Source organism: Protomyctophum parallelum, assembly GCF_964188405.1.
Source record: "Protomyctophum parallelum genome assembly, chromosome: 5".
In the NCBI taxonomy this organism is placed as follows: Eukaryota; Metazoa; Chordata; class Actinopteri; order Myctophiformes; family Myctophidae; genus Protomyctophum; species Protomyctophum parallelum.
Window position 1 is genome coordinate 11,548,342 of NC_139702.1, and position 18,032 is coordinate 11,566,373.

The 18,032-nt window shown below is 43.0% G+C and overlaps 1 protein-coding gene across 2 annotated transcripts in view; it reads right to left on the bottom strand.

Moving 5' to 3' along the window:
* LOC310859034 (uncharacterized protein) overlaps positions 1-18,032 on the bottom strand; it is a 48,583-nt gene that overhangs the window by 28,144 nt on the left and 2,407 nt on the right. For both annotated transcript variants that reach the window (XM_083765388.1, XM_083765387.1), the window contains exons 2-3: positions 5,469-5,514; positions 830-989 (exon numbers count right to left, since the gene is read on the bottom strand). In XM_083765388.1, the coding sequence (XP_083621514.1) occupies positions 830-989; positions 5,469-5,514 (206 nt within the window). The remainder of the gene's footprint in view (positions 1-829; positions 990-5,468; positions 5,515-18,032) is intronic.

Genomic DNA, 18,032 nt, shown 5'->3' on the forward strand with positions numbered 1-18,032 from the left:
CCCACGATTTTGTAACCCATTTTTCACCCCTGTGTCAATTATCTATTGTGATCCTGGGCTCTACACACCCTCCACCAACCTGGGGAGAGCAACGGACTTGAACTCATGCTTCCCGTCGACTAAAATCTTATATTTAGTAGACTAAAAAAAAGACTAAGACATAAACATTCCAGGCTGACTAAAATGTGACTAAAACTAAATGAAAACTATTCCAAGACGACTATGACTAACCCATTCTGAACGGGAACCCGATCTACAAGCTCATACCGCGCCACCGAGTGGCGCCACCAAGAACGACTGACATTTTTAGAATCTGATCTCAGGTCAGAATGGGTTAATCAGACCAGTGTGTGTCCAGTGGAAACCTCGTATGAATCTGATCTCAGGTCAGAATGGGCTAAAAACTACTTGTCAAAATCAACACTGCTTCATCAGAGGCTAGCAGAGATGGAGTACTCGTAGAGAGGCTGGGGAATTGGGAATTGGCTTTACTAAATTGGGACTTAAAAAGGGGAGAAAATGCTTTTTCTTTTGTCTTGAATTAAGGGGCATGTTTTGCGCAACAACATAGTCTTTTCATTATGTCTGCCCTATGATCTCTGAGATTGATACAGTATGTTTGTTTAACCCATTTTGGGCGGGAACCCCTTTTGGTGTTAGCATTATGTTATGCTTTAGCTATTGAAAAATAGCAGATTTTTGAAAAATCGTATTTTAGTGACTGTGACTTGATGGCATTCATACTTGCTTCTGTTATAAAAGCTAAATAAAATTATTTAGAAAAGAACACTGCCTCTTCAGAGTGACAGTGGAGAGCGTGGTGGCCGACCTGTGAGTGTATCTTTCGCTCTCCTCCCACAGGGTGTTCATCTGGTAGCTCCCGGCCGGAAGGAACTCCAGCCGGGCCACGTTCTTGGGCAGGTAGATCTTCAGCTGGCGCCCGTGGGTCAGGCGCTCGTGCTCGTCGCGCTCGTGGATGCCGTAGGAGTCTGGAGACGGGCGAGAAGAAGAAGACGAAGACATGGAATGAAGCGAGTGGTTCCCAAACCTTTTCAGGTCAAGGACCCACCGAACTGACACTTATCATCAGACCGCGGATTCACATTAGAAAGTATTATGCCAGGGAGAGAAGACACCCATTCTGACCTGAGATCAGATTCTAAAAATGTTCTTCCACACATCCTGTCAGTTTTCTGAAAAAGGTATGTTTCTGTCAGTCGTTCTTCGATTTTTCAAAAATAGCAGACCTATAAGCTCGTAGCGCGCCACTCGGTGGCACGCTATGAGTTTGTAGATCTGCTATTTTTCAATAGCTAAAGCATAGCATAATGCTAACACCAAAAGGGGTTCCCGCCTAGAATGGGATAAAGTGAGTGGTTCCCAAACCTTTTCATGTCAAGGACCCACCGAACTGACACTTATCATCAGTCCGCGGATTCCCATTAGAAAGTATTATGCCAGGGAGAGAAGACACCCATTCTGACCTGAGATCAGATTCTAAAAATGTTCTTCTACACATCCTGACAGTTTTCTGAAAAAGCTATGTTTCTATGTCAGTCGTTCTTCGATTTTTCAAAAATAGCAGACCTACAAGCTCGTAGCACGCCACTCGGTGGCACGCTATGAGCTTGTAGATCTGCTATTTTTCAATAGCTAAAGCATAGCATAATGCTAACACCAAAAGGGGTTCCCGCCCAAAATGGGTTAAGAGAAGATTTTCACGGCTCTAGCAGTGATTCTCAACCATTTAAATTCCAAGGACCCCCAGTTTGACATGCATTAGTCTACGGACCCCCCATTTAATGGCATTTCCATCTCTGGGACCCCCAATTTATATTGTAAAATCAATGTTAATTTAACTCTGGAACCGTTACTAACGGGTCCATTTGGTTCCATTTGTACACTCTCAGAGTTACAGACCCATAAGGGTCCATTTGGTTCCATTTGTACACTCTCAGAGTTACAGACCCATAAGGGTCCATTTGGTTACAAACTACTGTATCATTTAGCTGGGGACCCCCTGGAACTCCCTCGAGGATCCCTGGGGGTCCCCGGACCCCACTTTGGGAACAACTGGAATAAAGCAAAACTAAAATCTCACGAGTGAAAAGTTTATTAATGATGTTTAGGTATTATTATTCTTTGTTGCTGCCGTTCCACCTAACAGCCAACCAGTTGAAGCAATCACATATTTGAGGCTTTAGTTTAACCCATTTAAGGCCTGCCGTCGAAATTAAAAAAAAAGTTTAAAAAAACTTACAGTTTTCTGAAATACCTCATGTTTCTGTATCAGTGGTTCTCAATATTTCATGTCAAGGACCCCAAAAATATGTGTAATTGGCCGCCGACTCCCATCTGAAAATATGTTATTCCAGGAACCCCTCAGAAGCAAAGATTTGAGTTAAAAACGTTTGCTCTGAGATAATATACTGTATATTCAAAGATTTGTGCCGCAAATAGCAGACCTACAAGCTCGTAGCGCGGCACTCGGTGCCACGCTATGAGCTTGTAGATCTGCTATTTTTCAATAGCTAAAGTATAACGTTACGCTTAAAACACCAAAATGGGTTCTCGCCCCAAAATGGGTTAAACCTTTGCTTTTATCACATTTCTGAGACCATTCACGTCTATGGAAGATGCTTCTATTATAGTTCACTCAAGCACTCATCACACGAGTATTTCAGTTATTTATCGGATTGCACGGTTCTGGCAGAAATAGTCTCTGATAAAAAGATTACCGGCAGTCACTTTCATCCACCTAGTAGAATGTATTGTTTATTATAGTCATTCAACCCCGACAGGCACTGCAGATCATACGACAAGGACGTTTTAAATGTCAACCTGTTTTGAAAATATGTGGCTCTTGTAAAGAATGGGTCCTATATTTACTCACCACAGTGACCAACGAGGGAAACCTAATCTGTTCACGTTCACTTCTCCCATTGTTGAATTCTTAAACTGATGACCTACTTCTAAAGGGGCGGTCCCCTACGTCACATAGACTCAGGACGTCAAGCGAAGTTTGCCAGTCTTGTCTTCAATTGATTTGACTTTGATGTCAGCTGTGCCCAGAAGAGCATGCATGCACAGAAAATGTGCAAGCAGCCTCGCTTCAAATGATTCTGAAGCAAGAATGAACTACAGTAGCACTAAGAATACATGTTTTACAAATTGTAGCATTTAAATCCCATTTCATTTTATATGGTTATAATGTGGTTTTATATTCATGTAGAAAACAGAAGAAGAAATGATTATTATAACTAAAGCTAGCAAAATAAACTAGAATAAAAAACAGTACAGTAGTACAGTAGTGCATCCCGTGGATGCAGAGGTCGTTGTTTTATTGCGTTCCTTAACTATATAAACTGCGTTTTGGGATGCAAAATGCACCCTATTTTAATCTCTGCAAAGGATTTACTTTTTTGGTAGCGACAACGTTTGGATCTCACAGGATGTTCATCAGGTCAGAGTTAGAGTGGGTACTACAGAACCACATGAATAAATGGACCTTCATCGGGTCAGAGTTAGAGTGGGTACTACAGAACCACATGAATAAATGGACCTTCATCGGGTCAGAGTTAGAGTGGGTACTACAGAACCACATGAATAAATGGACCTTCATCGGGTCAGAGTTAGAGTGGGTACTACAGAACCACATGAATAAATGGACCTTCATCGGGTCAGAGTTAGAGTGGGTACTACAGAACCACATGAATAAATGGACCTTCATCGGGTCAGAGTTAGAGTGGGTACTACAGAACCACATGAATAAATGGACCTTCATCAGGTCAGAGTTAGAGTGGGTACTACAGAACCACATGAATAAATGGCCCTTCATCGGGTCAGAGTTAGAGTGGGTACTACAGAACCACATGAATAAATGGACCTTCATCGGGTCAGAGTTAGAGTGGGTACTACAGAACCACATGAATAAATGGACCTTCATCAGGTCAGAGTTAGAGTGCGTACTACAGAACCACATGAATAAATGGACCTTCATCGGGTCAGAGTTAGAGTGGGTACTACAGAACCACATGAATAAATGGACCTTCATCGGGTCAGAGTTAGAGTGGGTACTACAGAACCACATGAATAAATGGACCTTCATCGGGTCAGAGTTAGAGTGGGTACTACAGAACCACATGAATAAATGGACCTTCATCGGGTCAGAGTTAGAGTGGGTACTACAGAACCACATGAATAAATGGACCTTCATCGGGTCAGAGTTAGAGTGCGTACTACAGAACCACATGAATAAATGGACCTTCATCGGGTCAGAGTTAGAGTGCGTACTACAGAACCACATGAATAAATGGACCTTCATCGGGTCAGAGTTAGAGTGCGTACTACAGAACCACATGAATAAATGGACCTTCATCGGGTCAGAGTTAGAGTGGGTACTACAGAACCACATGAATAAATGGACCTTCATCGGGTCAGAGTTAGAGTGCGTACTACAGAACCACATGAATAAATGGACCTTCATCGGGTCAGAGTTAGAGTGCGTACTACAGAACCACATGAATAAATGGACCTTCATCGGGTCAGAGTTAGAGTGCGTACTACAGAACCACATGAATAAATGGACCTTCATCGGGTCAGAGTTAGAGTGCGTACTACAGTACTGTACAGCAGGGGTAGGCAACCTTTGGCACTGGTGCCAACCTTGGCACAAAGGAGGGTGATCACTGGCACACTGGCATAAAAAAAAACAATTAACAGTAAATTGTAGTCATTACCGGTAGTCAAATAAATGAATTCACTCATTTGTATGTAAATTACATCCTGCACATGATTCTACATACATTAAAACTCTGAACTCTGACTGGGGAGGGAGATGCTTATGCTCTGAGACCAATTATCATTATCATTATAACAATGTGAAAGAATATTTAACAAGGGAAAAGGTTATATTCGTGGACAATCAAAACAACTTGGAATTGTGGTGTGGTGGCATTAAAGTGACACACTGACTATCCAGAAACGAAAAACATGGCACTTTGTTTCAAAAAGGTTGCAGACCCCTGCAGAACCACATGAATAAATGGACCTTCATCGGGTCAGAGTTAGAGTGCGTACTACAGAACCACATGAATAAATAAGAACGGTCCTTCAGGCATCTGAGCCGAGGCTCTTTGCTGCAAACGTTGACATTGAAATTTTGAATAATTTCACATTACAAATCTTCGTTCGTAATGTGAGGGTCCTTGACATGAAATTGTTTGAGAACCACTGGTGTGTAGAGTTAACTATGGTCATTGAGGGAGAACTGTGTGAAAAATGTGTGTGCGTGTGCGTATGTGTATGCGTGCGTGTGTGCGTGCGTGTTAAATTTACACTCTGGATCGTACTGTGTGTGTGTGCAGTATGTGTGTGTGGAGGCTGAGGGAACAATGACAAACTGTGAGAAAAGGGCAGTGGGCCAGTCAGATTCAGGGCGGAACAGATGACATGATAGCCCTACTTACCCACACTCAGGGCAATGCCAAGCAGGATCACAAGACGCCACATCATCTGGAGAGAGAGAGAGAGAGAGTTAGTTTATTTATTTATCCATTTGTTTAACCCATATTTAACCAGGCAGAGCTAGATTACAACAAATCATTTCCTATTTGCCGGTGGCCTGTAAAAAGGCGAGGCCTCGATCTTGAGGCTATGGGGAAAGGGGGCGGAAATAAATCAACAATCAGGTGCGGGGGTCGCGGAGGGGGTCGCGAGACATGGCCAAAGCATTTCCGGGGGTCCCCAGACAAAAGACATGGAGAACCCCTGCTGTGCTGTGCTGTGCTGTGCTGTGCTGTACTGTACTGTACTGTACTGTACTGTACTGTACTGTACTGTACTGTACTGTACTGTACTGTGCTGTGCTGTACTGTACTGTACTGTACTGTACTGTACAAGCTCTCTTCCCTGGCCTCTGTGTCTGTGTGATAGGCTGCACAACAGTGACACTTGATGGTGACAATATGCTATTTCCGTGCTCGTACACAGGGACACACACACATAGCTGTCTGGTTGCACTCAAAAAGGGCACAGTGATTACATACAGAACACAGTTAAAGTGCACATATACAGTATTACTGCAGAGACAAATAGACAACAATACATGGGACTAAAAGTGTCTGAGGGACAGCAGTCCATAACAGAGACTTTAACCCTTTAAACCCATTTTGACCTGACTGACCATGTCAGTCGTTCTTTGATTTTTCAAAAATAGCTCCCCAGAAGAGACAATTTGTGTTAAAAAATTATCCAAAGTTTTTCAATCACTTTCAAGATAATAAAAAAGAAAGTAGCAGATGTGCAAGCTCGCAGATGTGCTTGAGCTTGTAGCTCTGCTGTTTTTTGTTTTTTTTAAATAGAAAAATCTAAAAGACACTTTCCCAGTTTGAATGGTTTAAAAGCTGACTTCACTTTAGAGATTCAAAGTACATTTCTTCTTTGGTTGAATAAAGGTTTCCTCCTTTTTAACTATTAAGTGTGCCCGGATCTCCGCTTTTTCTCAATACATTTTTTCTTTCTTTCCTTTTTTGGTAGTTCATTCCAGTCTCTGGAATGAACTACCAAAAACTTTGTAGTTCATTCCAGTCTCTGGAATGAACTACAAAAGCAGATTGAAACGACAACAAGCTTTCATCCTCATCTTCTATCTAACTGAGTCAAGACCATGATCACATGGCGTCGGATCACAGAATCAGACATAGTAGCAAAAGGCACAGCAGTAAACATGTCCTGGCTGTGGTGCACAAACATGTCTATGAGTAGCACAGCAGAGTTTGTCAGCAGAGTTGACCTTCAAACAGAATCCAAACGGGCAGTAAGGAGTCAAGGACCGGTCAGAGCCATTGAAAGGAGAGCTCTGCCAATGAGGGAGCAGAAAACAGCCCTGGTCAGTCTTGTGGTTCAAGTAGCTTGTTTGTCATTCTAAAGCCCATGATAGACTCTAATGCATTACGGAAAACTTCCGGTCACTCTTCGCCAATAGAGCGTCGCAGTCCCGCCCCCCATTTCAGAACGACGAGGGCGCCAGGAAACAATTCCCCATTCATTTTCCCCATAGACGTTTCAAAAAGTATTTATTTAAAGACCTTTAAAAGCATCGGACAAAGCCAACTCGGCAGGTGACAACTCATGACAATAAACACATTATTTTGGGGCCGAACAAAGAATTACAATGAAGAAAAACAACAAAAAAAGTGTTGCACCCTGGCCTTTTTTTTGTCTGTTCGGCCCAAAGAAATGTGTTTATTATCATGAGTTTGGCGAATTGGCGGGAACCCCTTTTTGGTGTTTTATCTAAGCATTTATGTTATACTTTAGCTATTGAAAAATAGCAGATCTACAAGCTCATAGCGCGCCACTCGGTGGCGCGCTATGAGCTTGTAGATCTGCTATTTTTTGAAAAATCGTGAAAATGCGGCACAAATCTTTGAATATATATTCTTCTTTCAGAAGATTTTTTTTATATTTCGACGTCAGGCCTAAATGGGTTAATAAATACGTTTTGAAACGTCTATGGGGAAAATTAATGGGGAATTGTTTCCTGGTGCCCTCGCAGGGGGCGGGACTGCCGACGCTCCATAGAAGTCTGTATGTAGAAGAGAAAGCCGTGGAAGTGAACGTAAGTTGTCGTAACTCTCTCATCTATGCGACTCTGGGACCGGTATGGTATGTATAGCAGCAGATGCGCGCGTGCAACAGCTGACAAGAGATGGGGGAGGGGTGGGGGTGGGCTGGTAGTTCCGGCCGGACTGGCGTGTAATTAATCAGTGACTCATTACTGCCAGAACTACTGCGGTTTGCCAGCACATCAATGTCACCGTCCGTCAAGACACATTTCACTTAGTTTATTATTCATGAGCAACTGCTGCACCAGAGCCAGATGTCCATTAGAGTGAGTCTGTTGGGTGAAGTTTTGATTTATAATCTTTGCGTGATCCACAGCAGGGTAGATCCATGTAGCAGGTCGCACCGCGCGGCCCTGAAGCTATGCAATGCATTATAATACAGTGGTGGAGAAAGTACTACATTTCGTACATACAGTACAGTGCTGAGTACAGTATTGCATCCCAGGACACCTGGGGCAGGGTGACACAATCGCCCTTTCTCAATTTAGTGAGTCTAAGGATGCGGGATGCGGGCAATTGGTATCATTGGTAAAGGAATGTTTACCCAGGGGTAACTGGACTAAGGAAAGGAAAGGTACTATGTTTACCGCCAGGCCCTGCTCATAGAAAATTTCATGGTAGAGGTTCAATCAAAGCCTTGTCCAAGGGCACTTCAGCGGTGGTAATTTTAACGTGCCGGTCCGGGGATACGAACTAGCGACCTTCCGATATCAAGACCGCTGCGCAAACCGTTCGGCCACCGCTGCCGCATATGTATGCATCATGATAGAATATCCCTTGAATCAAACCATTCTCTTTCCAATGATCATTGTCATAAAAACGTGCAACCCCACGTTGGGGGTGGGTGTATGGGGGGAGTGGGGACCCCCAGTGGTCCTTGAGGAGCTAAAATGGTGGATTTAGGAACCAAATGGGGATTGGGAAAATTAGGAACCAAATAGACACTTAAAAAAGGTCTGTAATTCTTAAGCCCTAACCACACCCACAGCCCTAGGAGGGTCAAAATCAATTTGATCGGATTGTGATTGGAATCACAATGTGTCACCAGACCAGTGCCACCTGTAAATAACCCATCGTACGCTCATCTGGTGAAAAGGAAACCACCGGAAGCACAGGTTTGGTTTTTTAACCCATTTTGAGCGGTGTTAGCATTATGTTATGCTTTAGCTATTGAAAAATAGCAGATCTACAAGCTCATAGCGCGCCACCGAGTGGGGCGCTACGAGCTTGTAGGTCTGCTATTTTTGAAGAATCGTGAAAAGTGACATGAAATTGTTTGAGAACGACTGACATAGAAAAACAGAGCTTTTTCAAGAAAACAGTCAGGATTTAGAAGACATTTGCGGAATCGTTCCCAGGTGAAAATGGGTTAATGAATACCCCGATCAGATCTCAATAACCGATAGTTTTTTCTCATGATCGGCTGATACCAATACCAATCTTGTGCGTAAGAGGCAAATTTGAATATTTCCAAAATCATTATATAATATCAAAAACCCATGTCAAAACTGTGTGTGGGGAGGAAGGGGAGAATGTTTATAGGCTTGTCACAAAGATGCTAAATTATATTATACTATATATCCGATTTCATCATTTATACCACTTAAATGGTGTAAAAGGAGGTTTCTCCAGATAGGGTTAAATTGCCGATCACGATTATCGGAGCATCTCTAGTTCATTTAAATTTGTTTTGCTCCCTCAATTCTGTGAGCAAAGCCTCAGTTGTTTGACTAAATGGATTAGTCTGAATGACCACTTAACCCTACATTATACACATCGTTGTATAACAGTGGCATGTGATACCACCACAAGCTTGTAGAGCTGCCGTTTTCACAATTCATTAAAAAAGAAGAATCATTCAATCATTCATTGTAATTGAGGCAAACAAAGCTTGAGATAACATTGCTAGGGATGTGCCGAGGAGACATTTTGGCACGATATCGATATCCGATTTAATTCATTGCTGTTATGGCCGATTACCGATGTCGATATATCATACCATTCTGTATTGAAAAATTATAATCATTTCGTCCATTTTGAAAAATACATGTACTGTAACAGTGTATCTGCACTGCAGGCTTAGGCACGTCAGATTTAACTTAAATACCTTTATATTTATATTGTGAGCTTGTAGATCTGTTCAAGCCGTTACTTTGGGCTTGTTTATCTGTAAAGACAGACCGATTAATTGGACCGATTAATTAATCAAACCGATGCCGATTAATCTAAAAACAACTGAAATGGGCCGATAGTACCAATGTGTTTGCGGATTAATCTCCCATCACTAATATGAAGTCAGGCCAGCCCAGCCACCACCCATTACTCTGATAGAAGTCATGCCGTCATCATGTGTAATTAATCTGCCCCACACACACACACACACACACACACACACACACACACACACACACACACACACACACACACACACACACACACACACACACACACACACACACACACACACACACACACACACACACACACACACACACACACACACACACACACACACACACACACACACACACACACACACACACTCTGCTCACACACACTCTGCTCACACAGGGGTGGACCCAGGCAACCAACCACTGGCCAATGGTCACACAGCCAATGGTCACATGACCATCATGTGACCACCATCACCTAATATAGTCTAGTCTCCATGGCATGGTATTTTCAGTGGTGGGAAAAGTAATCAAATGTTTTACTTAAGAAAAGTGTCAATACTGCAATGTAGAATTACTCAATTACAAGTAAAAATAAAAATAAAAGTCCAGAATTCAAAATGTATCTAGGTAAAAGTACAAAAGTATTGGCATCAAAATGTACTTGACCTGAGATCAGATTCTAAAAATGTCTTCTACATCCTGACAGTTTTCTGAAAAAGCTATGTTTCTATGTCAGTCATTCTTCGATTTTTCAAAAATAGCAGACCTACAAGCTCGTAGCGCGCCACTCGGTGGCGCGCTATGAGCTTGTAGATCTGCTGTTTTTCAATAGCTAAAGCACAACGGAATGCTAACACCAAAAGGGGTTCCCACCCAAAATAGGTTAAGTACCAAAAGTACCAAGTACTGTTTCAAGTTTTCAAATATATAATAATCTTAAAAAAAGAAAAGAAAAGCAGATCTACAAGCTTGTGACCAAATGACATTTGGTTTCATTTTACACTCTCAAGAGTTAAAGATGTATATAAGGGTCCATTAGGTCACCAACTCTCCATCATTTAGCTGGGTAGCGAGGACCACCTGGAACCCCCTCAAGGACCACTGGTTGAGAGAGAACCCCTGACCTGCATTGCACCGCATGGGAACCTGCCACTGCCCACCTCGCTCCTTGTGTGTGTTTGGGTGTGTGTCCACCAGTCTGTCAGCATGTTTGTCTGTTCAATGCCCACCTCGCTCCTTGTGTGTGTTTGGGTGTGTGTCCGCCAGTCTGTCAGCATGTTTGTCTGTTCAATGCCCACCTCGCTCCTTGTGTGTGTTTGGGTGTGTGTCCGCCAGTCTGTCAGCATGTTTGTCTGTTCAATGCCCACCTCGCTCCTTGTGTGTGTTTGGGTGTGTGTCCGCCAGTCTGTCAGCATGTTTGTCTGTTCAATGCCCACCTCGCTCCTTGTGTGTGTTTGGGTGTGTGTCCGCCAGTCTGTCAGCATGTTTGTCTGTTCAATGCCCACCTCGCTCCTTGTGTGTGTTTGGGTGTGTGTCCACCAGTCTGTCAGCATGTTTGTCTGTTCAATGCCCACCTCGCTCCTTGTGTGTGTTTGGGTGTGTGTCCGCCAGTCTGTCAGCATGTTTGTCTGTTCAATGCCCACCTCGCTCCTTGTGTGTGTTTGGGTGTGTGTCCGCCAGTCTGTCAGCATGTTTGTCTGTTCAATGCCCACCTCGCTCCTTGTGTGTGTTTGGGTGTGTGTCCACCAGTCTGTCAGCATGTTTGTCTGTTCAATGCCCACCTCGCTCCTTGTGTGTGTTTGGGTGTGTGTCCACCAGTCTGTCAGCATGTTTGTCTGTTCAATGCCCACCTCGCCTCTTGTGTGTGTTTGGGTGTGTGTCCGCCAGTCTGTCAGCATGTTTGTCTGTTCAATGCCCACCTCGCCTCTTGTGTGTGTTTGGGTGTGTGTCCGCCAGTCTGTCAGCATGTTTGTCTGTTCAATGCCCACCTCGCTCCTTGTGTGTGTTTGGGTGTGTGTCCGCCAGTCTGTCAGCATGTTTGTCTGTTCAATGCCCACCTCGCCTCTTGTGTGTGTTTGGGTGTGTGTCCGCCAGTCTGTCAGCATGTTTGTCTGTTCAATGCCCACCTCGCTCCTTGTGTGTGTTTGGGTGTGTGTCCGCCAGTCTGTCAGCATGTTTGTCTGTTCAATGCCCACCTCGCCTCTTGTGTGTGTTTGGGTGTGTGTCCGCCAGTCTGTCAGCATGTTTGTCTGTTCAATGCCCACCTCGCTCCTTGTGTGTGTTTGGGTGTGTGTCCGCCAGTCTGTCAGCATGTTTGTCTGTTCAATGCCCACCTCGCTCCTTGTGTGTGTTTGGGTGTGTGTCCGCCAGTCTGTCAGCATGTTTGTCTGTTCAATGCCCACCTCGCCTCTTGTGTGTGTTTGGGTGTGTGTCCGCCAGTCTGTCAGCATGTTTGTCTGTTCAATGCCCACCTCGCCTCTTGTGTGTGTTTGGGTGTGTGTCCGCCAGTCTGTCAGCATGTTTGTCTGTTCAATGCCCACCTCGCTCCTTGTGTGTGTTTGGGTGTGTGTCCGCCAGTCTGTCAGCATGTTTGTCTGTTCAATGCCCACCTCGCTCCTTGTGTGTGTTTGGGTGTGTGTCCGCCAGTCTGTCAGCATGTTTGTCCTTCCTCTATTGTAGTGTGTGCCCAAGGCATGCCAGAGGGGACTCCGAGGAATGCCTCTGTTGGCTAGCAGAGGGAATTCCTAGAACGACCGACTGTAAAACCTCTCTCTCTTTCCTGGAAACCAACAACAACACTTAATAAGAAGAACCTCTCCAGGCATGTAAACCTTATTACACTCTATACGAGATATGCCATTTTGGGCGGGAACCCCTTTTGGTGTTAGCATTATGTCATGTTTTAGCTATTGAAAAATAGCAGATCTACAAGCGCGTGGCGCGCTACGAGCTTGTAGGTCTGCTATTTTTGAAAAATCGAAGAACCACTGACATAGAAACATAGCTTTTTCAGAAAACTGTCAGGATGTAGAAGACATTTTTAGAATCTGATCTCAGGTCAGAATGGGTTAAACAATCTCACAGTATGCATGCACCCCCCCCCCCCCCCCCAACACGCACACACACGTTTATATACATTTTCATTCAAACATTTTTTGAATTTATGGCCGTGTTAACACTAAAGCCGAGAATATATCTGCTGTTTTCAGTGCATGACTCTGGCATGCTGTATAAATCAGCCATATACATCCAACCCTATAACCCCTATAAACCTCAGAAGTCCTACAGTCTTCATAACCCTTCTTACCCCAACCTGAATATCATTTTAAGCCTACGGGTAAGGTCAGACCGTAACTTTGCCTCGAGGCTGAAAAGACGCAGGGTGTGCGCACGGCGCACACCCGCCTGTTTTGTGAACCTGTCAGTGACAGGTTCACAAAACTGGCGGTCACTGGATGTCACTCACTTTTATGTCTCTTGTCTCTTTCATTCATGTCTCCGCTCCGATCACACAAAAGTTGTTTTTAAAGCAATCTCTTTGCATGTGTACCGGTTCAGTTCAACAATGTTTTCTTAGCTACAATTCTTTTTAAGTAACAAATTCCTACTGGTTACCGGTTATGAAGCAACAGCCACAACCAACTTTTACATCAATGCCATAGAATGTCCATTCTTCTCAGTTTGGGACAGAAGGGCCGCCTCTCAACTAATCCCATTAGACAAGAGAGGAACAAGAACAAAATGAAATAAGTAATTGTGGTACCAGGTTGTAATTTAAGGCATGAACTCTGTCCGACGCTCTTTCATTTGTAAATCTATGTATATAAAACATACAGTATATCCCATGTCAATGTTTTTTTGAGGGGGGTCTTTTTATGCCTTCATTGATAGTGAAGTGAAGTAAGAAGTTAGAGAAGAAATAGGGAGAGAGAGAGATGGGGAGTTACACACAGCAAAGGCCCTCGGGACTTGAACCAGCGACGCGCCGTCAGGTTCCATTGGAGCCTAGGTGCCCGGACAGCTATAGGCAATCTGCACAGGCCCAAACCTTTTAATTACACCAACATTGTTCATGTGAAGCTTTGCTTGTTTATTTGATCTGTTTATCGTCTAAAACATTCAGAAACAAGCTGCGTGCCCGGGCGGCTGGCATAGCCATCTGGGCGCCCGGGCGGCTGGCATTGCCATCTGGGCGCCTAGGCTGGTAATCCAGCCTGGTTCAGATCCCGATCCCCACGACCTTTGCTTGCTCCATCTCTCTCCCCATTTCCTGTCAGTCTACTGTTCATCTATCAATAAAAGGCAGAAAAAGCCCTCAAAAATAGCAGCATTCCTGTACTGTATGTCTGTCCTGTCCGCCACAGAGGTTCCGCGACATGACTGTAAGGCGTTCGACTCTTGCAGGCATAGTAGTACGTTCACACACACTCATAGTAGTACGACTAGTACGTTCACACACACTCAAAGACAGGCAAACACACCCAAGGACCAGCTCCCGTTATGTTGATTTTGTAAGATAGCAGTCGAACGACTAGCTTCTTTGTCTAAACATTTACGCATGGAGCCAAAGATAAAGAGAGAAAGGTGAAGAGATAAGAGATAACCTTGTGAACTATTTAAGCACTAGTAACGGCCATTAATAAGCTTTGGGAAATGCTTTTGGGAAATGCTGCCTGTTTGTTTTTTGGTGGTTCTGTGTGACTCATTTTAATCGTCAGAATATGAATTTGTTATGACATAATTATCAGCATGAGGTTTACACGAGGAGTTTGCTAATTGCTATAATTGGTACTTGCATGAAAGCCAAGCCAGCATTAAATGATTAACACGGAACACAGACAGACCTAGTGTGTGGAGATAAACACAACATGCATTTCCTCTTTCAACTTTCCAGCAATTAACCACCAGAGAGACAATTAAGACAACGGGCTGTATTTTGCGTGTCTTAAGTACCAGGTCTTATTCCCTAACTTGAGTAAACTAAAGACCTGGAGGCGTGATCAATGCCATTTGGCTATTCTGAGTGGCCAAAGAGCATTGACCACGCCTCCAGGTCTTTAGTTTACTCAAGTTAGGGAATAAGACCTGGTACTTAAGACACGCAAAATACAGCCCATAGTCTTGTGTAACCAGACAAGTTAACTATTCCCACAATCTCCGAATGCTATATATCATGTAACTGGAAGTACAGCTCCCGAGATCCGAGTAAGGAAGCTGCCATTTTCGTTCACGAAAATATATTTTAAAATATCCTTAGAGCTTATTTTGTTATTTCCTTTTTTGCTAAGCAACAAGCTATATGCTTAGATGATTTATATTTATATTAGGATAAATGTGCGCGACTGTAAAGACGAAACGGAAGTGGTGAGGAAGCTCCACTTCCGCTTTATTGTTTACTAATGACAGCTCTTCCGTTGCTCCAGAGTCCAGACTGTATGATGAAGGCATTTGGAAATTGCGAGAGGCAACAGTCTGGTAACACGAGACCACTATAACCCTTAACCCTGGTGTCCCAATTTTGGGCATGTCACTGGAGCTTGAAGATCGGCTATTTCTGAAGTTATTGAGAATATAATTTTGTGCTTAAGTGCTATTGTGTCATGTTGCAATGCATTGCTTTCACTAAACTTTGAACACACTTCAACAATGAGCCTCCATATCTCTGTAATGAAATAATCCTTCTTAATGTTTAGGAATACTAAATAAATGGAAATATGACGAAACAGAAATAAAGCTGATTCCATGGCATTTCCCCACTTCCGTTATGTATAGTGCCCGACTAATAACTATCTGTTTGGCTGATACATGGAACATTATTTAACTTGCTGGATGGTTTGGCGGTTGGATGATTGGTACTTGGTAGTGGTACTGATTTCCCATGTCCCTATTTGGGGGCATGTCATTATTATAGGCAAGAAACATTTTCAAAGGTTTTCAAAAATAGCAAATCTACAATCTCACAATGCACTGCACTCCAGTGTTTCCAATGTAATAGGTCCCAGGACCCAGAGGTAGTCTTTTAGATGGGTGGGTCCCAGGGACATTTTATGAGTCCTACTTCAACAACGTTAGAGTACAGTACTGAGTACAGTATTGCATCCCAGGACCCCCTGAGGGTGACATGATTGCGTCCTCTCTCAATTTAGTGAGTCTAAGGATGCAGGATGCAGGCCATTTGCATCACTGACTCACTCACGTGACACGTTTTAATGCAAATAATTGTACCTGTACGTACAACAATATACTGTTTTATCTATTTATTTGTGTGCTTATAAATGTACTATACTACGGCAGTCAGGTAACTCCTGACCTACTAGACAGCTCTACTACGGCAGTCAGGTAACTCCTGACCTACTAGACACCAAATTAGTCGAAGCCTATTTTAGCAGAAATAGGCTTTTTAAATTCATGTTTGTGAACACTGCGCCTAGGCCTGTCACAATTATAACCGTCTAATCGTTATTATTTGAGATACCGATTATTTTGTATAATAGTCATAATTGTATTTTCCATCAATTCCATGTAGATTTATTTTTTAGTGTTTCCAAAAATAGCAGATCTACAGTAGTAAGCTGTTGTAATTACAGACTATTTGAGATTGTGCAAGTGATCTGATCTCGTCTGACTTGAGACTTATGGAGAAGCAACAGAGAGATGCAGAGGAGATGACTGTAAGAATATTTCCAATATCTCGAGTTAGATTTTTTTTTAATTTGGTTAAAATATCTAACCGTATATTTTAAGGAGTGATGCACAGTGTGTCATGTTTCAGTGTTCAATACATAATCCCTGCCCCATTGAATCAAGTCTAATGATCCAGGTAAATACAATGACGGTGGTTTTATTATCTTGATATGGTTTTATTCTCTCTTCATGGGTGCCACTGCTAAGTGTCCCAAATACAGTAGTTCAGTCATTTTGGGGGAAGGTGGATACTGTGGATACTACTACTAGGCCACCAAGAGTCTAGTAGCCCTCGCCCAAACATGGTGAAATAGCACGGATTGGCATTTCCATACATACACAAAAAGCTGTACATAATGATATGACTGTATGAGAGACCGTGACGGAGGGGCGCCCTCTCTACCGAACTTGAGCCACGAGACTCGAGAGACACCACTCAGCGCGCTAAAGTGTGCACATTGCCGTGTCGAACGTTGCGATGTTCGGTAGAGCCGACTCTGCCCCGTGCGAGATTTAACCCGATAGCACAGAATCGTAAATAATGTCAAACCCGATCTCACCTAAACACGGTGAAATGGCACGGATTGGCAATTCCGTACATACAATACAATAAATCCACGCCTCCGTTGCGGTCAAAACAGTAGTATACATCAGCAATTAAGTTGACATGGCAAAATTAGTTGGGGACTCACATTTCAGATGAGCTCTGGGAAGACAGTCTTGCTCTATCAACTCCAGACATTGCCTTATTCAGTTTCGAGTCATACATTAGACTCCATTATTCCAAATCAAAAGTACATAAGATATTCCCAGATATTTCTTCACAGTTTGTCTGTGACAAATGTAATGCAATAGATGCAAATCTTCTTCACAGCTTTGCCCTTTGCACTCGGATACAGAGATATTTTATTAAAGATATCTGAGACATTCTTTGATATTTTGAATATTCATATTGACCCCGATCCTGTACTAATTATTCTGGGTTTGTCAGACTCCATTTCTATGTTGACGAGAGCACAGCATTTAGAAACAACTCCTCTCATAATATGAGACCATATTATGGTCCGATTACAGAAAAAGATGTGACCCACTGGAAATCGGAGGCGGCTCCTGCATTTAAACATAGGCTAAAAGAAATGACTATACTACACTTCACCTTGACAGAATAAGGTACTTCTTGAAAAGCAAAGCGAGACAATTTGATAAAGTATGGCTGCCCCTTGACCGTTACTTGAGTAGAAGCACTTGCATTTGAGTAGAAGTAGTCATCATTTCAGATGTCTTCCATGACAGTATTTCATCATCTTACTATTTTATTAACCCATTTTGGGGGGGAATTTAGCTATTGAAAAATAGCAGATCTACAAGCTCTACAAGCTTGTAGGTCTGCTATTTTTCAAAAATCATGAAAATATTTATTTCAGAAAACTGGAGTATTTAGAAGATTTTCTTTAAATTTCGAGGTCAGGCCTAAATGGGTGGAAGGGATTGAGGGTTTTCTTTTTATCTGTTTTTTCTTTCCTTTCTTCTTCTTGTTTTTCATTAA